Source organism: Ovis aries, chromosome 2 (genome assembly GCF_016772045.2).
Source record: "Ovis aries strain OAR_USU_Benz2616 breed Rambouillet chromosome 2, ARS-UI_Ramb_v3.0, whole genome shotgun sequence".
In the NCBI taxonomy this organism is placed as follows: Eukaryota; Metazoa; Chordata; class Mammalia; order Artiodactyla; family Bovidae; genus Ovis; species Ovis aries.
Window position 1 is genome coordinate 14,192,434 of NC_056055.1, and position 20,728 is coordinate 14,213,161.

General features: G+C 43.0%; 1 protein-coding gene and 1 long non-coding RNA gene across 3 annotated transcripts in view; one reads left to right on the top strand and one right to left on the bottom strand.

Annotated features, from left to right (window-relative positions):
- Window positions 1–338: 338 nt before the first annotated feature.
- Window positions 339–6,257, bottom strand: LOC132659144 (uncharacterized). Its single transcript, XR_009599124.1, has 3 exons — window positions 6,198–6,257; window positions 2,588–2,893; window positions 339–2,451 (listed from the first exon to the last, which is right to left on the bottom strand). It is a non-coding gene; the product is annotated as an uncharacterized LOC132659144 (long non-coding RNA).
- A 144-nt stretch (window positions 6,258–6,401) lies between these two features.
- Window positions 6,402–20,728, top strand: part of TMEM245 (transmembrane protein 245) — a 79,644-nt gene continuing 65,317 nt past the window's right edge. For both annotated transcript variants that reach the window (XM_015092997.3, XM_027964135.2), the window contains exons 1-3: window positions 6,402–7,004; window positions 15,257–15,374; window positions 16,863–16,964. In XM_015092997.3, coding sequence (XP_014948483.2) covers window positions 6,417–7,004; window positions 15,257–15,374; window positions 16,863–16,964 — 808 coding nt within the window. In that variant the 5' untranslated portion in view covers window positions 6,402–6,416. The remainder of the gene's footprint in view (window positions 7,005–15,256; window positions 15,375–16,862; window positions 16,965–20,728) is intronic.

Below are 20,728 nucleotides of genomic sequence, written 5' to 3' on the forward strand. Positions count from 1 at the left end.
TCAGTCGTGTCCGACTCCTAGCGACCCCATGGACTGCAGCCTACCAGGCTCCTCTGTCCATGGGATTTTCCAGACAAGAGTACTGGAGTGGGTTGCCATTGCCTTCTCTAGTTATAGACCTTAGTGGTAACTAAATTGTATGTTAACAACAGTTAGTTTAGTGGTAAAGGCTTATGAATCATCAGGGTGGTGTGGAAATTGCAGAATGCAATAGCTGAGCAAATTGAGAAACTGGGACTAGGTTGAAAAGTACAAGGAATGTCATGTTAAGAAAGAATTATCACATTCTGCATTATAGGCTGTAATTCTTACCACCTCCTCAAACAAGTATTTGGTTATTTTTTGGTATCCTAGTGGTATTTATTTTGGTATCCTGTGGTATTTATTTTGCCGTATTCTCAGTGGGTAGCTCAGCTATCAGACCTGACGCTGGCTGATGCTATTTGACTTGTAAGTTTCTTAGGGCTCAGTCCCAGGTGCAAGGGCCAGGGGACGGGCTGTAAAAAGAGACTGCTGAAGTGGAGTGGACGTGAAAGTCACTTGCTTCCAGGAGGTCAAGCAGCTTTAACCACCTGTTGATTCATTCATTCAATGAATGTTTATTGAGGACTCTTATGTGCCAGTCTGTATGTGAGAAACTACACATGGAGGACAAGAGGAAGACCTGCTCTTGCTTTCTGCCTCTAGGAGGCTCACAGCCTATTCTGGGAGTCAAATACATTAACACCGCGATCATACCGTTTGGCATCTGCAGTGTAAGGAAATGCTCAGGTGGAGTAGGGATCCTCACCCAGCCTGGGGTAACCAGGAAAGCAGGTGTAGTACTGAGGCGGAATCTCTCTTTTTTAGTATTTATTTACTTATTTGGCTGCACAGGGTCTTAGTTGCTCATGCAGGATCTTTTAGTTGCATCACACAAATTCTTAGTTGCAGCATGTGGAATCTAATTCCACATGGTCAGGGATCATGATTCCTGGTCAGGGATCACACCTGGGCCCCCTGCCTTGGGGACGCAGGGTCTTAGCCACTGGACCACCAGGGAAGTCCCTGAGGTTGAACCTTAAAGAAGGAATAGGAGTCAAGCAGGCAAAGGATGTGGAGAGGCATCTTCAAGAAAGCGGAGAGCAACCCAGGAGAAAGGCCAGCAGGATGAGCTGGGAACCACTGTCATTTGACAGGGTTGGTATTCGTTTCCGATTGCTGCTGTGACAAGTTACCATAAATTTAGTGGCTTCCAACAACAGAAATGTATTCCCTTGAAGTTCTGGAGGCCAGAGGTCTGAACGGAATTGTATGGAGCTAAAATCAAGAGGTTGGCAGGGCTGGTTTCTCCTGGGAACTCCAGGGGAGAGAGCCCTTCCTCGGCTCCTGCAGCTTCTGGTAGCTGTGGCTATTCTTTGGCCCATTGCCTTATGACTCCAGTGTCTGCCTCTGTGGTCGGAGAGGTCAGGTTGCTTCTCCTCTTCTGTAGTCTAATCTCCTTCCCTCCCTCTGCTAGAGATACCTGTGATTACATTTAGACCCCATCCATATTATCCAGGATAATCTCCCCATCTCAAAGTCCTTAACCTCATCATATCTGCAAAGTGTAAGTAAGGTAACATACTTCACAGGTTCTAGGGATTAGCTCCTGGATATCTTAGGGGCCACCCAAGTGCTGGAGGATAAAGGATGAAGCAGGGAGTGGGGAGAGGTGAGGCAGGGTGAGTATGGCTACATCACAGAGGACCTTTGACCTCATAGTAAACAGCTTGGAACCTTCCCACACGGTAAGGAGGATTTGAAAGGATCCGATTGTATTTTAAAATGATCATGCGGGCTACAGGGTAGAGAACTGATTGGAGTGGAGCAAGAGGGCAGATAAGAGGGACCAGTTGGAGGCTGTGGTGACATCAGTGTGGCGCCAAGGGTGTACAAACCCCCAGCAGGACTTGATTCTCAACTAAAGATAGTTTACGTGTAAATAAAAGAGGGATTAGTCTGGTCAATTTGAAATGCATCCGCCATCTCCTGGTGGATCAGTCTTGCCCTGATTTGCAGCAGAAGGCTGGTTGTTTATACTCTGGGTAGCCTCAGTGTTGCTGCTGCTGCTAAGTTGCTTCGGTCGTGTCCGACTCTGTGCAACCCCAGAGACGGCAGCCCACCAGGCTCGCCCATCCCTGGGATTCTCCAGGCAAGAACACTGGAGTGGGTTGCCATTGGAATATATTGTTGGGAAAAATTCCAAGGTAGACTAGGAATTCCAAGACCTGATCCCTAGCTCTCATACTTCAATCATTCCAGGTAAAACATTCCAGAAAAAAATCACTTCCGTGAAGATGAGGAGCTACCAGCAAAGGACACTTAGGGCCAGCCATTTTTCAGACAGGCAGTTCTGGCTCTTCGTAATGACTGTTAATCACAAAATTCATCTTGTAGATGTCAATCCCCTCTACCAAACTTCCTCCTACCCTGGAAGAGAAAGGGGGAGCAATTTTGGTTGCAGATTTTTTGTAAAGGGGGATTGTGTGTGTGTATGTTTTCCCCCCAAAGAACTTCCCAGGTTTCTTTTACTCATCTGGTCTGTTGCTGGATAGCTGGGTCTCACCTGGGTTGGTTGAACCAATTTGGTAGTTTCTTCATTGACCTTTTTAGTGAACTGGTAAACTTGTCTTTGTTGACATGGCTTGGAAGGTCAGCTACAGTTGGATGGTACAAACCAGAAGGACAGGAACCTCGCCTGGGTGAACAGGAGCCCGGACACAAGAAAGGCTAGACTCCACTCAGTGAACTGGTAGGACTTGTGCTTTAAGTGAGGGCACATGGCTCAGCGCAGGAATAGAAGAGATAAGCAGCAGTGGTCAGGCAGGGCCCGATGGTATCAGACTTGGTTGCATCATTCTTTCTTCAGGCACTGAGATTAAAAAAAAAAAAAAAAAAAAAAAAAACCCTTTAGTAATTTCTCCTATTCATACTTCCCAAACTCTTTTCTTCTTAACCATTTATTTACATTTTTAGTCTGCCAGTTGTATCTAGTATCAGACACTAGATGGTTAGGTTTTGTAATTATTTATTTGGCTGCACTTGGTCTTAGCTGTAGCCCTCTGCATCTAGTTCCCTGACCAGGGACTGAACCCAGGAGCCCCTATGTTGGGAGGGTGGACTCTTAGCCACTGGGCCAATAGGGAAGTCTCTGGATGGCTAGTTTAATATAGAAAAGGCAAATATGTTTCCTCTTGTGTGCTTACTTTGTGGAGTTGGTAGTGGTTCCCTAGTATGTTCTGCTAAGAAGGGTTTTGAGGCTGTATCTAGGCTTGGTGAGAAAGAGTTCAGTGATTTATTAGCGATGTCTGCTATGGGTTTTATAAAAAGAGTGGTAACGCATATTTGGAATCTAAATGCATGTCTGTTTGATTCCCTTTTCACATGGCTTCTCCTCCTGTACTGTACACACCTCTTTTATGTGTAATGTAGATACTGCACTGTAAGCACAAGATTTTTGTTTAAAGGAGGTGCTCATTACAACTCAGTAAACATTCTAAGACAGACATGATGCCCTGGGGAATCCTCTTCCGTGTTTGTTTTATCTCTGGGGCTTTTATCTTGATGCCCTGGGAGTCTGTGGTTGACTGTGGCTTAAGAGATGCCTCTTGGCGTCTCCAGGACAAAATGAGGAGTCACCCTGGGAACCACTATTAGATTTTCACCATGTCCCAGGCCCTGTGCCTCTGCTTTAGACACGCTCTCCTATTTTATCCTCACGGCAACCAATGACGGCGGTGTTATCATTTTATCAGCCGAAAGCTTTCTGTTGCAAGAAATGTTAAAACTGAACCCAAACTGGCTTAAATGGTTAGGAAATTCATCAGTTCACGCAACAAGCAGGCCAAAGGCAGTGTGATCCCAGGGTCAACTTGATCCACTCTTCTGCGGTCAACTTGATCCACTCTTCTGCACTCACTGTACCTGGATGCCCACAGAGGCTGTTCTTCCCTGAGGTGAGTTGCTACATGGCATTAAAAAAGAAAACCCAAGTAGCCTCAGGCTTCCCTGGTAGTAAAGAATCTGCCTGCAAGGCGGGAGACCTGGGTTCGATCCCTGGGTTGGGAAGATCCCCTGGAGAAGTGATAGGCTACCCACTCCAGTATTCTTGCCTGGAGAATTCCATGAGCAGAGGAGCCTGGCAGGCTACAGTGCACAGGGTTGCAAAGAGTTGGACACCATTGAGTGACTTACACTTCACATCAAGTAGCCTCACATTTTGGAGGATGTGCCTAAAAGCATACACTCTGTGAGTTAGAGATTTAAGTAGACTGTGTGTACTCAAATTTATATTGTAGGCCCTACATCCCAGTATTTTAATTTTTCTCTGCTCTTAATCATAGGACTACGTAGGAGACACATTCCCAGTGTTTCAGTACCATTTCTCACAGGAGGCACAAACAACTTTTTTGAAAGGATAGCGAATCATCCATTCACTTGCTCAGCAAACCCTGAGCTTATGCTCTGTACTATGAATGGCCCACACCCTGCATCTCCTGCATTGGCAGGCGGATTCTTTACCCCAGCAGCCCTGAACAAAGTAAAGAGGAAAAAGGATGGTTTAGAACAACTGAAGCAAATTATTTACAGAGTCAACGTCCAACTTGAAAAACAAGGACTGTGACCTGAAACCCAAAACAGGATGGAAAGGAATCACTTTTTCTTCTACTTGAAAACTGTTTGAAAACGGAAGAGGGGTAACTTGCAGAGTTCCAGAGTACTCTCATATTGAGCACTCAGTGAAACCTTCCTCCTTCCCTCTCTCCTTTCTTTTCCTTCCTCTTACTTCTCTTCCTCCCCTTCCTCATCCTCCTCTTTTTCCCCTTCCTCCTCTTCTTTCCCTTCTTCCCCTCTCTTTCTTCTTCTTCTAAATAAAATGCCGTTGGAGGTGTTTTTCAAGTAGTAGGCTTGGGTACCAGGACCTTTCCAACAAGAAAACAGAAGCACCATGCATTGTCTCAGAGCTTCCTTTTTCTCTTGACACAAGAGTTTCTATTATCACTCCCATGCGAAAGGGGAAATTAGAGTTGGGGGCTCAACTGACCTGACCTCAGGTCTCAAAAATGGAACAGTGGCAGTTTGAGACTCTGACTTAGGGTTCCTTCAGGAGTTTAGATTGCTCCAGCATTGACACCTACATCAGTTCAGTTCAGTCGCTCAGTCGTGTCCGACTCTTTGCGACCCCACGAACTGCAGCACCCCAGTCCTCCCTGTCCATCACCATCTCCCGGAGTTCACTCAGACTCATGTACATGGTTGTCAATAGCTGCACATTAGAGTTTTCTGAAGAGCTTTAAGAAATATATGCTAAACTTGCAGTGGTCCCCAACCTTTTTGGCACCAGGCACTGGTTTCATGAAACACAGTTTTTCCACTGGGGGTGAGGCTGGTTCAGGCTGTAATGCAAGGAGTGGGGAGCTGCAGATGAAGCATCTCTTGCTCCCCCATGCTCATCTCCTGCTGAGCCACTGATTTCCTAACAGGTCCCTGTTGGGTAGCAGTCCGCAGCCTGGGGGTTGAGGACCCCTGTGCTAAAGGCTCCCTTGTCAGACCAATTTATTAACCTAGTAGGTAACAATCGACTTAGGAGTCAGACTCTTAGTTTGAATCCTGCCTGTGAGCGTACTAGCTGTGTACCTTGGCAAGGTACTTAACTTCTCTGAGCCTCAGTTTTCCTCATTGAGAAGTGGGGATAATAACACCATCTTCTTTGTAGGGTTGTTCTAAGGATCAGATGAATTAATAGGAATGAGACTTTTATAACAGAGTCTGCCATATGGTAATCGCTATTTAAAATCCTGCCAAACACACCAGAGCCAACACTTTATTAAATAAATCAATAAAACTGAATATGGTAATTGGTCTTTTAAAAGTATTCCCCCACGGATTCTAATGTGCAGCTTGGGTTTTCAATCTGTGAAGACAGTGACTCTGGGGATTCTGCCACCCTAAACGTTGACATTAACCAGCGAGCAAAGGGAGGGTTTTGTTTTGTTTTACGATACAGGGTGTTTTGTGTAAAGGCTATTATCTGACATTCCTCCCCTGCCCCCAGTTTGTGACTAATAGAACACTTGAACTGAGCTAGCATACATTGCTCTTATATTGCGTGTTGGTGGGGAGAGGAAAGTTTGTTTTTTGCCCCTTCTAACACGCAGACCCCAGAAACCTGTTACCTGAATTCTGCAGGGACCAATGAACCACAGGGAGCCCGAGGGCGATGGAACGCTCGCTATACTCTCTGGGAGTTGGAGTTCCTCAAAGGTTGTGTAAGCGTTCAGTGGTCAGTTAGGAACTACAGCTCCCACAATGCCGCGTGTCGCCCGCCCTGCCTCTCTCCCGGCCTCCCAGTGCCGTCTCTTGGCGGCGGCGGCGGCGGCAGCGGCAAAGGCACCATGGCCGACGATGGCGGCCCTGAGGAGGCGCTCAGTCCGCAGGGCTCCCCGAGCCGGGCGCCGCGGGCTCAGCGTGCGGTCGGGGCAGCCAGCGGCGGCGGCGGCTGCGGGGAGACCCCGCGGACAGCGGCGCTGGCGCTGCGCTTCGACAAGCCCATCAAGCAGGCCTTCTACAACACCGGGGCGGTGCTGTTCGTGTGCCTGTGCTGCGGCGCCGCCGTGCTCGTCTACTTCATCCTGGAGGCCTTCCTGCGCCCGCTGCTCTGGGCCGTGCTGTGCGGCACCTTCCTGCACCCCTTCAAGAGCTCGCTGACGCGCCTGGGGCGCCACTGGCTGCAGCGCCTGCACCGCGCGCACACGCCCATCGTGCTGGCCGCGCTGCTGCTGCCGATCTGCTTCGCGGACTACGGCGTGGAGGCCCTGGGCGAGCAGGCGCTGCGCCGCCGCCGCCTGCTGCTGCTGCTGGGCGCCGGCGGCCCGCTCCTCTACGGCCTCTACAGCCTGGGCAGCTACCTGGGCGTGCAGGTGCTGCTGGCGCACGCGGGCGCGCTCATCTGCCGCGGGCTGGACTACTTCAACAGCCTGTGGGTGAGTGAGCCCCGGCCCGGGCCCTCGGCCGTCCCGCCGGGCACGCAGTGACCACCACACCCCCAGCTCGCTGGGGTGCAATCCTGCTGCCCCTCGGCCCGGTGCAAGGACGGCCAAACGTCCAGACCTGAGCGCCCAGACAGTGTCCGCCTCCGCCTTCCTTCCCGTGCACCCGAGGAACTTGGCGCCCTTCCTGCCAAAGAGAAGACGGGTGTGGTTCGAAACAGTCTCCCCATTAGGGGGACCCGTGCCCTGTAGGGAAGCCCTCTTCCGTTTTGCAGGGAGGGCTTTCAGCGCGTCGGCAAGTGGACAGGAATTTATTCCTGGTCTTGAAGAGGGGGTGCTCAGCATCTTCAGTTGTGCTCACGTGGGACTATCCTGGAAGAGACCTTAGAGGTCCTAGTCCAATCTGTCATCCTACAGACAGGAGAGGTGGCTTCTTACCAGTCTTGTTAGGACAAAGAGGGGACTGGTTGATGCAAGTTTCTCAAGTCCTGGAGCAAATCTTTCTTAATAGTTCAGAGCTGCCTCAGTTCAGGTGATTTCGGTACACTTTTCGCCAGGCACCTAGGTGCTGAGCCCCGTGGGCCTGTTTCTTGCCACATTCTCTTCTTGGGAACTCCTTATGCCTTGTACAGGGATTGCTCTGCGACATTACATCTCCTCCCACCTGGATTTCTTAAGCAGACTGAGTGAAGGAAAGGCATATTTGTGATTCCTCCATCCTCCTGAGGTTATTCTTAGATTATCAGGGAGCTTTAGAGTTGGAAGGGATTTCAAGGATAATCTGGTGACACGTTTCCTAAATCAGGCCAGATTGTAGATCAGTTAATGATCCAAACATTTCACTTTGTTGTTCAGTTGCTAAGTCGTGTCAGACTCTGTGACGCCGTGGACTGAAGGACTCCAGGCTTCCCTGTCTTTCACTGTCTCCTTGAGTTTGCTCATACTCGTGTCCATTGAGTCAGTGATGCTGCCAAGCCATCTCATCCTCTGTCTCCTTCTCCTCCTGCCTTCAGTCTTTCCCAGCATCAGGTTCTTTTCCAGTGAATTGGCTTTTCACAGCAGGTGGCCAAAGTATTGGAGCTTCAGCTTCAGCATCAGTCCTTCCAGTGAATATTCAGGGTTGATTTCCTTTAGGATATTTCACTGGGGGTGACAAAAAATAAGTGGATATTTAATGCATAAGACTGCTACTTCATTAAGAAGCAGTACCATCTAAAAATAAACTTATTCACTTTTGTCCCTGTTAAGTGCACCTTGATTTCAAGTTGCAAAATAATTCCCTTTATCGGTCAAGCAAGGTTATAACTTGCCTGAAGTTATTGGCAGAGTCAGTGACTGATACCAGAACTGTCTTCTCTAGCTCTATCAATGCAACGTCTCAATTAAAGTTAAAAAGTTAATTATGTTATTAGGTACTGGACTTTGTGAGGGATTTAAAAGGATTAAGGTACAGGCTCTGTGTTCAAGGAATGTTCTCGTATGTGAGCGTATTCTCATGGAGATGACAGACCCACCAGTTATTGGCCAGCAAGGTATTGGGGAGCACCTCATCCATAATTTTGGGACGCTGCCTGTGTGTGCAACTGCGTCGTGATCAGACAAAATCCATTGGCCTCCAAGAAACTTGTATTGTTTCAATTGTGATAGGAAGGAGAGGTGTGGAAGCACCCTCTTTCACTTCCTGGGTAGATTGTCAGGTGAGAGTGATCGTAGTGTTACTTTGCTCTTTATTGTCTTCTTGCCTGCCACTCTCCAGGAGAGGTTTCTGAGGTCCCGAGACTGTGATCATCCCAAAGGCACTCAGACTTTGAACAAATCCAAGGTTCACATTCATGGAGCAGCAGTTAGACGTTACTTCTCCTTTCCCTTGTTGTTTTAAGTTCAGTTAAGTTGACTGAATGCCCCTTGCATAAAAGGCAGAATACTATATGCTGTTAAGAAATATAAAGATTACTATAACTTGATTCCTATCCTCAGGAAATTCAATCTTGTCAAATTCAGACATACTTATAGATCCTGCTAACATTTTTGACTATTGATACTGCAGTATATTGTAAATTACTGTAGGCAAGATCAAGTAATGTTTCCACCAAACTGTAAGAAATTAGGAAAGAAGGGCCTAACATATATGAACGCTGTATTTTCATAGTGAAGTTAGAATTGAATACCTGGGTACATTTGGCATGACTAATGGAAACTGGGGCATTTGGGCCAGTCACTCACAGATGGTGGAAAGAGATGAGGAATTGAATAATTGTGAAAAAGTGCCTGCCGCTTAATGTGTATAGCTATGAATATCTTTTTACTGAAGATAAACCCCTTCCTTATATTTTATTTACATAATATTTGTATGGGTTGTGGATTAACAGAAGAGAAGGACCAAGATTAGCTAGATTAGAAGAGGGGAAGGAAAGTAAAGACAATTAATTATTTTAGCTGATTAGCTAAAGTGATGGGAAGAAGGGATAAAAATCCCATTATAAACGGCACAGAACGAGTTAGTTAAAAGAGAGTTGGAAGTGGTGGGGGCCCTAAATTGAGGGAGTAGAGCCTGGAGGTTGATGCGAGTTGGAGAGAAACTTGCGGTTGTGTTTCTTGAAGCAGTCCTTAGGAGCAGGTAGTTAGATGGGGGTGAGCTAAAAGTTAAAAGTGTACCTGGGAAGCAGAGACAGGGAGTCCTCAGCTCTCTGTCCCAAGTGCTGAGTAAGGCCTGACATGAAGTGAAAGTCGGTCATGTGACCGGGCAGCTTGCCCTCTCTCGGACTTTTCTATCTTATGGTTCACAATGGTTTGGTTTTGTTAGCCCAACCAGGGCTGCATGTGATTTAAAAAAAAAAAAAAGTCTTGATGCTTTCTAGACAGCTTGAAAATTTGAGCTGCTGCTGCTGAGAAATATGGATGGGAGAGGTACGGATGGGCGAGGTAGAGAGAAAAGTGAATTTAAGCAAATCTACATTTTGGAGAGCCGACAGTTCGTGCATGTAAGATCCAGCTTTTGAGCATCTGCCACTCACTGGTGGGCACTTTCATGTGGGTTATTTCATTTTCACGATAGTCATGTGAAGTTAGAGGAATGGATTTCATAGGTGGGAAGATTTCGAGATAGATCTGTTCGTTCAGTAAGTGGTACTTACTCAACAGACCTATCAGCAGTTGAAGGCCCTTTGTCATCAAGACCTTCACTAAAGATTTTAAAACGTTTTCCTCCAGGATGTTGTGGAGGAGCATATTTTAGTTTAATTTTTTTTTTTTTTAGTACAAATTGATTTTAGTTATTAGGGGAAAAAATAGAAGAATATCAGGGTTGGACTACCCACACATGTTCCCCCAGACACCCCTGAATTCCCGTCATCTAGAAATCTTAGTCGTCTCTCTTTTTTATCTTTATACCTGTTCATTTATTTCCAAGTCCTATCCCGTTTTCCTCTGTAGTGTCTTCAGTACCTGTGTTTTCATTTGTTACCACATTATCCTTCCCATTCAGTTTCTCTTCCCCTTACTTTGGGGTTCCTTCAGTCTCCTAGCTCTTTTCTTCTCCTAGTACTCCATCCTACCTGCAAGGGAAATACTGATCATTTATAATATGGGCAATTGTAAAAAAAAACAGTTTCAAATATTGTATTGACTTAGTGATTTCTAAACACTGGGGGGAAAAAAAATTATTGCCCCAGACTCAGGTATAACTCAGTCCTTAGGATCCTGGTCATCTTCACTTGGTGTAGCACTGTCAAAATAAATCTAAAAAGCTAGCCTTCCTGCTCCACCATTTTCCTTTGCTGGGAGTGTTTTGGGTGTTCCTCTCTCCTTTAGTTCAGAATTGTTAGAACATTTGAAGACATTTACAGTTTTTGCAGTAGTAATGGATTTGTTTTCTCCATGGCCTCTGATTGCACTGTTTCCATTTTGCTTTATAAAGAAGCATAAGGTGGAAAGAACAGTGGCTGAAAGATAGGAGTGTAAATTCTAAACTGCACTCTGTCAGTAGCTTGCTTTGTGACTTTGAACAAACCAGGATCCATCTCTGGGCTACCCAGCCCTAGTTGTGTGAAGTGTTGGCTTATCTTGAATGATGTCTAATTATCATCCTCATTTTAGAGAGCTTAAAGAACCTGCTCAGGGAATTCCTAGGCGGTGCTAGTAGTAAAGAACCCGCCTGCCAATATAGGAGACACGGGTTTGATCCCTGGGTTGGGAAGATCCCCTGGAGGAGGACATGGTAACCCATTCCAGTACTCTTGCCTGGAGAATACTAGAATGGACAGAGGAGCCTGGTGGGCTACAGTCCATGGGGTTGCACAGAATTGAACATGACTGAAGTGGCTTGGCACGCTTGCAGGGTTCTTGGATATTCAGTTTTACAGATCCTAAGAGTTTTGTAGTGCTGCCAGCAAGGCTCTTTGGGATTGTACATTAGCTAGCCGGCCAGGCCTGCCCCATCCCACTTCTAGGTGTGTTTTGCTTGCCTGGCAACAGTAAGGAGGAAAGTTTTCAGTGCTTAGGTTCTTTCTCATGTAAAGACTTTGATTATGAAATATTCTTGACTCTTAAGTTGCCACATCATGAAGAGAACAGAGTTTTCAAATTAGAATAAAGTGGTTTTTTTTTTCTTTTTATTTTTTTATTTTTTTAATTTTAAAATCTTTAATTCTTACAGGCATTAAAGTGGTTTTAAAGGAGAATGAAGTATCTGAAACAATGATCTGATTAGGGCTATGATTTGACCATGCATGTGTCCGTATTAAGTCACTTCAGTCGTGTCTGACTCCATGAGTTTCCTTTAAAAAATTTGAAGTATGCGATCTCTCATTTTTTCCTTGCTGTGCAAGTGATACTAATTCCGTATGAATACAGCTAAGAAACAAAAACTTGTTAGAGACGGGTTGAAAAGTATCATAGGCTTAAAATCTGAAAGCATATCCTCTGGTTCACCTTCTCACTGAGGGCACATTATCCTACTTGGTCTTCCCCATCAGCTTTTGCTTAAACTTTTAGTGATAGTCACTTACTTCCTTTTTAGATTTGTTGTTGTTCAGTTGCTCAGTCGTGTCCAACTCTGTGCAGCCCCATGGACTGCAGCGCCAGGCTTCGCTGTCCTTCACTATCTCCTGGAGCTTGCTCAAACTCATGTCCATGGGGTCGATGATGCCATCTGATCATCTCAATCTCTGTTGCCCCCTTCTCCTCCTGCTCTCAATCCGTTTATTCGAAAAATTCATCATATTAAGCTGAAATATGTGGCTTCCTAATTTCCACCTGTGATTTCTGCTCTCAAAACTACAGAAAATTGTCTGTTGCCTCTCTCAGATGACATTTCCGCAGCTATTTGAAGATAACTGTTGAATCTTGTTATTTCCTTCTCTTTCCTAAGCTGAACAATTCCCCCCGCCCCCACACCCTGCACCTGTATCTGTATCTCCTGTATTGTAATTTCCATTTCTTTTTGCACTCTGAATTTTATTGCCCAGGTGATTTGATAGTGCAAGTCACTGAAACACTTTCCCTAATGTACTTTAACTAATAAGCATTCACACCAGTTCTACTTCTGACGAGCTATTCTCTTCCCATTCTGTATTTGCATAGCTGAGTTTTGAACCTAAAAGCAAAACTTTGCATTCCTCTCTATTAAATTTAATCTTACTTGGTTAGCCCATTGTTCTAGTTTCAGAATATCTTTTTGAATCATTTATATTCACTATTCCCAACTTTGTGTAATCTGCAAGTTCAACTAATACGCCTTCTAGTCTTTCATCTAAATTACTGACTGCGCATTTAATTAACAGGGCTGATTACGCTTGTGTCACATACCTCTAAAGACTATCCATTTGCCGAGGATCATTTTTAAAGAAAATTTCAAAAATTTGTAGTCATCAAAATCAGCTGTTTTTATTTTCCCTTGTGAATACTGGAGCAGCTTTTCCTCTTTATTTTTCTGGCACTACCCTTTTTTTCTCCTTAACGTTAAGAAAGTAGATTCTGGACCCAAATCCTCAGGTTCTAATCTTGACTCACTTTTTAGGTGTGTTACCTTGGGCAAGTCACTTCTTTGAAGTCTCAATTTCTTTCATCTCTAAAATGAGAATGATAGCCATACTTATTTCCTGGGGTTATAAGGGTTAAGTGAGTTCATGTATATAATGTGTTAATATAGAGCAAGGCCTAGCCCATGGTAAGTGCTATATAAGTGTATTGTTACACACAGATTTTGTTCTGAGCTCTACCAGCCTATCTCAAAATTCTCTAAATTCCCAGGGTTAAATCTGTGTGGTCCTACAAGCTTGAACTTTTTTGAGGCAGCTGAGAAGACTCCTGAGAGTCCCTTGAACTGCAAGGAAATCCAACCAGTCCATTCTAAAGGAGATCAGCCCTGGGTGTTCTTTGGAAGGAGTGATGCTAAAGCTGAAACTCCAGTACTTTGGTCACCTCATGCGAAGAGTTGACTCATTGGAAAAGACTCTGATGCTGGGAGGGATTGGGGGCAGAAGGAGAAGGGGACGACAGAGGATAAGATGGTCGGATGGCATCACTGACTCGATGGACGTGAGTCTGCGTGAACTCTGGGAGTTAGTGATGGACAGGGATGCCTGGCATGCTGTGATTCATGGGATCGCAAAGAGTCTGACACGACTGAGCAACTGAACTGAACTGAATTGAACTGTAGGCTCACTTCCCATGTGCTCATACATCTGGGATTTTAGATCTCTTTAATATTTCATCTTACTAGTTGCTTGAAGAAGAATATTTTAGTGTCCTTTTCATTATAAAAGAATTAGTGCTTATTAAAGACAACTGGGAAATTACCGAAAAAGGAAAAACAAAATCTTATCACCTAAACACAACTTATTAGTACATTTCCTTCCCCCCACCATGAAATAGATATAATCCTGTCATATGTGTTTATTGTATTTTGCTTTTTCCTTAATATCTTAAGTTATGTAGTCTTTATTTAAAAAAGCCTGCTTTAATTGTTGCATAACATTTTATTGAATGAATCGTTCAGAGTTAACCATGTCCCAGTTATTGAAACTTTAGGTTATTAATTTTTCAAGGTCCTAAATTAGACGGTGATGAGATTTTTTTACATTTAACCCTTTTTCAGAATTTATTATTATTTAATAAGGTCCCAAAACAGAATTCTCAAGTCTGAAGCTATAAACATATTTTAGACCTGAAGAGTATTTTGACAGAGTTGATCAAAATAAAGTAGGAGGTAGTTTTTCTCTGTCTTTTGTAGTAACCATATCAGTTCTTTTTTCTTCATTCTCTGGGCTTCAGCTTAAAGTCCTTTCATTTCATTTTGTTTTAATTTGTCTATATTTTTTTCAAGGTTCAAGTTATTTTAATAAAATGTTGATGCTCGCATTTGTTCTAGCTTATGTATTCTTTCCATCTTTTGTGTGTGTTCTATTAAAGTATGAGGTTATTTGAGTTTCTGTGTCAGCTACATTGATGGTTTGTGAGTACTTCGAGTCATTTAGTTTTAAGGTGGGGAAAAACTGAGGAGGGGACTCTGGTTCACCTGTTCTTCTGTTCTCACATCTTCCTGTTTCTTTTCTCTGGTAATACTTTTTTCAGCTATACTTCCTCAGCTGTGTGTAACTCTGGACTAGTTTTAAACCGTCTGTTACCTAGGTTATTTCAGCAGGGTCACACTTCAGCTGCCTGCCTTCTTTTTAGCTTTCAAAAAGTTCTTTTTGTGGTAACAAGCATATTTTCATAGGTTGTAATTGAATCTTTTAACCTGCTTCTTTTTGGAAAGCTTCCTTTCTTTCTCTCTCTCTTTTTGGCCATTGTGTGGGTCTAACCACTGGACTGTCAAGGGAATTCCCACTTGTTTCCTCTTTTCTTTTGTAAGCATTAATCTGTAGAGAAAACTTTTAAGAATTCCACACGGTGAAGCTCTTAATTTAAATCCATGGCTTAAAAATTGAGTATCTTAAGTATCTTTGTGCATGCTGTAGCTTTTGAACTTAAATGAAACTGTATTTATGTATTTTTTGTTAAAGATATTTAATATCACTGCATGGGATTTTAATAATAACATTAAACAAACCTGTTTATTTCAAAACTTGATTTATCAAGGACGAGGAAGAGAAACTATGCCCTCTTCTGTTAGTACCACCAGCCATCATCCATGGTGTTGCCACAGCTCTCATGCTAGATGAGAGAGGCTTGCAAGTTCTGTATAATTGTATGCTTATTTCACATGTATATATTTTACAGCTTTGTCTGTATTTCATTTATTTAAGATCTGGACCTTGGTAGTTGGCTATGTGTTGGCTGTTTCATTCAAGTGGAATGCAAGCACTGAACGCTACTTGAGAGCAATGTCAATTCCTGTCTGGATTATATTGCTTTTTCATTTAGGTGGGTCTGTTTTTGTTTTTTTCCCTAAGAAACTCTAGCTTAAGGTCAGCACTGGCTAACCATGTGAATGAAGGCGAATTTTTTGAAGTTTTACGTGTTGCACTTAAAATTCTTTAGTCGTTTGAAAATGTTCTGGCTTAAACAGTCATTAATCTTGAATGAAAATGTTGTACTTTAAGATATCTTTTAATTATACGGAATGTCCATTTTCAAAAAGTTCTTTTAAGAATAAATATTGATATATCTTAAAAAGTAGAACACACTTGGACTATCCTGGCTGTTTCTGAGTGTCTTACTTAAGGAAGATATAGATAAGCAGTCAAAAATGATAAGAGGTGCTCAAAATCATGTGAGAGGAACTATTAAGGGAACCAAAGATGTTTACTCTCCATAAGAGCAAAGCAGTGGGGCTACAAGGGAGGGGAGAGGTGGAGATGGAAAGATATCAAATATGGAAGCCTATTTCACGTATTTGAAGGATTCTATGAAACAGTGGTTTAAACAGATCTCTAACCATTTGGGGCAAGTGTCAGAGCAAGGAGTAGCTTCAGAGAGACACGACTCTGTTTAACATAAAAGATGATCAGTGTCAGAGCTCTTAAAAATAATGAGTTCCCTGTTATTTGAGACCCTTCACTGTTATCTGAGAGGCTGCTACGATGTTGTAGAGTGATTTTTCAGGGACTGATTTATCTTTAAGTCTTAGTATATGGAAACATCAAGTTCTAATTTAAAAACGAAATTCAGTAACCTGGAGTAGTAGATAGCCTATTAGAAGTAGTTTTTAGAGCTGCTTATCGTTAGGAAAAAAACTAGAGTTGATTGGAAGTATGTCTTCCCTCAGAATCTGATAAGGAACAAAGCATAACTTTCTAGCTTGCTGACTTGGAATGCTAAAGGAATTTCTCAACAAGATTCCCTAATATCTGTTGGGATTCATTTTGAGTTTGGAGAAGGTAGAGGAGGGAGATTGGCAGGTATGTTCCTAAGGCTCTAGACCAGCTCAGGGAAATGCAAATGGCTTTTGATCCTTGGCCCTTGTTAGGTTACATTAAAGCTTTTCTCCGTGCTCCTGTGGGCTATTTCACTCTTTCTTGAGAGGTAGAATTCACAGCCAGCTATTTTCAGGAGTGCAAGTCAGACACCATGACTTAAGGTTCTGTGCCTGATGCAGGTCATTCTGGGGTTAGATGTGGGGCTTGATGGTCTTAAACCCTGAATGTGCTTTAGAATGGACTTGATTCCTCAGGAATCATGCTCCTTAAAAGTAGACTCATTCTTCAGAGCAGGGCTGGATTTCCTGAGAGGAGCCCTGAATTGAGGTTTCCGCTGTCTGGTGGCCTTTAAAAAATTTTTTTTCCCCTGTGAAACTGTTGTGTTGTTCACATATTTTGCCGAATTGTTCTGTCAGTCTACTAAACTGAGTTTTTTAAAGGCAAGTGCTAGGTTTTTATTTCACTAAACATGTTGATTCTTAATAATTTGCAGCATCCTTGGCTGGCGCATGGAGAATTCCAGTATTCCTGGTTATTGTTTTCCTGATGTCTGTGGGCACCCTCTATGAAAAACAGAATGGAAAAGAGTCTTCTGGTAAGAAATAGGGCATACTGTTCATATTATTCTTAAGATGTATTTGGGAGAGTAACTTTATTTTAAAAACATGCTGTGATGAACTGCTTTATTTTGATGGTGTTTTCTGAATAGCAAATAAATTTGTTTAAAATATTTTAGATCGTTAAACTATGTCCCAACCCCCCTTTTTGCATTTTCAATTGAGGTTTAATTCACGTAACATAAAAGTTAACCATTTTAAAGTGGCATTTAGCACTATCACAGTGCTGTGTAGCCATTACTTCCATCTGATGGCACCCCACTCCAGTGCTCTTGCCTGGAAAATCCCGTGGATGGAGGAGCATGGTAGGCTGCAGTCCATGGGGTCGCGAAGAGTTGGAGGCGACTGAGTGACTTCCCTTTCACTTTTCACTTTCATGCATCGGAGAAGGAAATGGCAGCCCACTCCAGTGTTCTTGCCTGGAGAATCCCAGAGACGGGGGAGCCTGGTGAGCTGCCGCCTGTGGGGTCACACAGAGTCGGACACGACTAAAGTGACTTAGCAGCAGTTCATTTTCATCACCCCACAGGGAAGCCCTGTGCCCATTAAGCAGCTAGCCATAAAGTTGGGTTATTTATTTGAGATCTTTTTTATTTTTATTTTTTGCTATAAACCGCCCTCTTAGAAGTGCTTTTGTACCCCGTAAGTTTTGATGTGTTGTATTTCTGTTTTCTTTGGGTCAAGATACTGTTTGATTTATTCTTTGATACATTGGTTAACCAGAAATATGTCACTTAATTTCCACATGTTGTGTCCTAACAACCCAATGCCAGATCCAAGGTTATGAATATTTACAGTCCCTGTAGATCTTGTATCCTGCAACTTCGGTGAATCTGTTTATTAGCTTGGATAGTTTTTGTGGCTTCTTTAGGATTTTGCATGTGTAGGGTCATTTCTCTGCATAGTTTTACGTCTTTTCACATTTGGATGCCTTTTATTTTTATCTTGGCCTCATTGCTCTGGCTGCAACTCCCACTACAATGTTGGATATACCCTCTTGTTTTAAAGATTATTTTTGAGATACCCTGGTTGCAAGTGACCTTTACCTAGACTAGTTTGTTAAAGGTAGTAATCACAGGGCTATTTGTGGCACTTTCGTGTATTTGTGCAGTTACTTTACAGAAGTTTTTAAAATTAAATCACCCTTTATTATTTGATAGTTGAGTAATGTCTGACAACTGTAAAACATCTTTTGTTCGTAAATATTTGTTTAGAGTTTTATAATAACTACCTGAAACAAAGAAATTTCACTTCTCTCTGTGACAGTGGAAAATAGGAAAGATTCTATTTAATTTTATATTTTGCTATCTAAGTTTTCTTTTTTCAACCTGTCTTCCTGTGGTTATCTGTCAAAGTAAACTTCCTGTTTTGGCAACTACTATAGAAAGTTTGGTGGTTTCCACTTGTTCCTCTGGTAAGCTTAGTTTCCCTTTTTCTCCTTTCCTCTAGTAGTGATTCAGACAGCTCTGCTTAACCCCTTGACAGATTTTTCCTTTTTTTTTTTTTTCAACTGAGGTATATTTCACATACGTCATCATATTAGTTTTAGGTGTGCAACCCTGGTTCCATGCTTGTATATATCACCACACTGAATCTGGTTAACATCTGACACCTTACGTGGTTACCAATGAGGACTTTTAAGACCTACCCTCTTAGCAACTTTCACATCTACGGTAAGGTAGATTAACTTTAGTTAGTTAAGATTAACAATAGTCACTGCGCTGTACATTCTGTCTCTGTGACTTACTTATTTCGTAAGTGGACGTTTGTCCCTTTTGACTCTCTTCACTCATTGTTCCCACCCCCTGCCTCCAGCTCTGGCAGCCGCCAGTGTTCTCTGTGAGCTTGCTGTTTGTTTTCAGATTCCACATATAAATGTGGTCGTACAGTATTTGTTTTTATCTGACTCATTTCACTTAGTATAATGCCCTCAAGGTTCACCCATGTTTTTGCAGATAACAATATTTCATTCTTTTTTATAGCTGAATAATATTTGTGTGTGTGTGTATCATATTTTCTTTCTTTCTTTTCATTCAGTTCAGTCGCTCAGTCGTGCCTGACTCTTTGCGACTCCATGAACTGCAGCACGCTAGGCCTCCCTGTCCATCACCAACTCCCAGAGTCCACCCAAACCCATGTCCATCAAGTCGGTGATGCAGTCCAGCCATCTCATCCTCTGTCGTCCCCTTCTCCTCTTGCCCTCAATCTTTCCCAGCATCAGGGTCTTTTCCAATGAGTCAGCTCTTTGCATCAGGTGGCTCAAGTATTGGAGTTTCAGCTTCAACATCAGTCCTTCCAATGAACACCCAGGACTGATCTCTTTTAGGATGGACTGGCTGGATCTCCTTGCAGTCCAAGGGACTCTCAAGAGTCTTCTCTAACACCACAGTTCAAAAGCATAAATTCTTCGGTGCTCAGCTTTCTTTATAGTCGAACTCTCACATCCATATATGACCACTGGAAAAACCATAGCCTTGACTAGACGGACCTTTGTTGGCACAATAACGTCTCTGCTTTTTAATGTACTGTCTAGGTTGGTCATAACTTTCCTTCCAAGGAGTAAGCGTCTTTTAATTTCATGGCTGCAGTCACCATCTGCTGTGATTTTGGAGCCCAGAAAAATAAAGTCAGCCACTGTTTCCCCATCTGTTTGCCGTGATTAGTGGGCCCTTAAGTTTCTGTGTCTTGGCTATTCTAAATAATGCCACAGTGAAAATGGGGGTGCATGTCTTTTCGAGTTAGCATTCTTATGCTCTTTAGATATATACCCTAAAGTGAAATTGCTGTATCCTGTGCTAGTTCTGTTTTTACTATTTTGAGTACAATTTTGTCCCTTTGACTGCTTTTGTCCATGGCTAAGTAAGTATTTTATTGCAGTTATATGAATGAAGCAGGTCTAACCAAGCATTTCAGATAGGTTTTCTCTTGTGTAAATTCTAGTCAGCTTGTGATGGCAGCCTAGGGAGCTGTGAGCACAGAGTTCCTAAGACCCAAGTTTTGAGCTTGGGAAAATAGACTATTTGTGTGATTATTATTCTCCCCCATAAACCTGGTAGTTGTGTGCCAGTATGCAAACCAGATTTCTGGTATTTGTATCCTAGCCTGTTACAAGAAAGGAAATCACAGACACAGAAAAATGTTGAGAGCAGATTTGGAAATGTCAGTTTTCCTTGTTTTATTCACTCATTCCAGCCTAATCAAGAATAGGTTATTCTTGACTTAGAATCCTTTTATGGACTTCTGCTGTAGATACTCCTCATCATAAAATACATTTGTTTAACTTTTTTTTTTTTAAATTTCTGTGTACTTTTTCCCTCTTGCCCCTAGAACCTTGTTTTTGTAGGCATCAGAACTCAGGCCGTGTCGGGCCAACCTTTCCCTTCTTTATAGCCCCTCCCTCCTGCAGATGTCACTGTAATATAGTAGGTGCGGCGAGGCCTCAGTTACTGCCAGCATACGCGTTTATTCCTTCTGCTGTTGCATTGTAGGACTTGCTCTTGTATCTTCATCACTGTGTAAGCATTTTCCTTTGTGTCTTCTGAGCTTTGAATCTTGTGCTGGTTTATACAATCTGTGATTCACTGGATTCACAGACTTAATCCTTTGAATGTCACCGGACTTCAAAGCATGAATTTGTTTAGGGCCCAGATCCAGAAAACTCTTCTTATGGATCATTTCTGAGTTAGTTTCAGTGGTTCTTTCTGAACCCAGGGGCCCTACTCAATGCTTTTTTTTCTTAGAC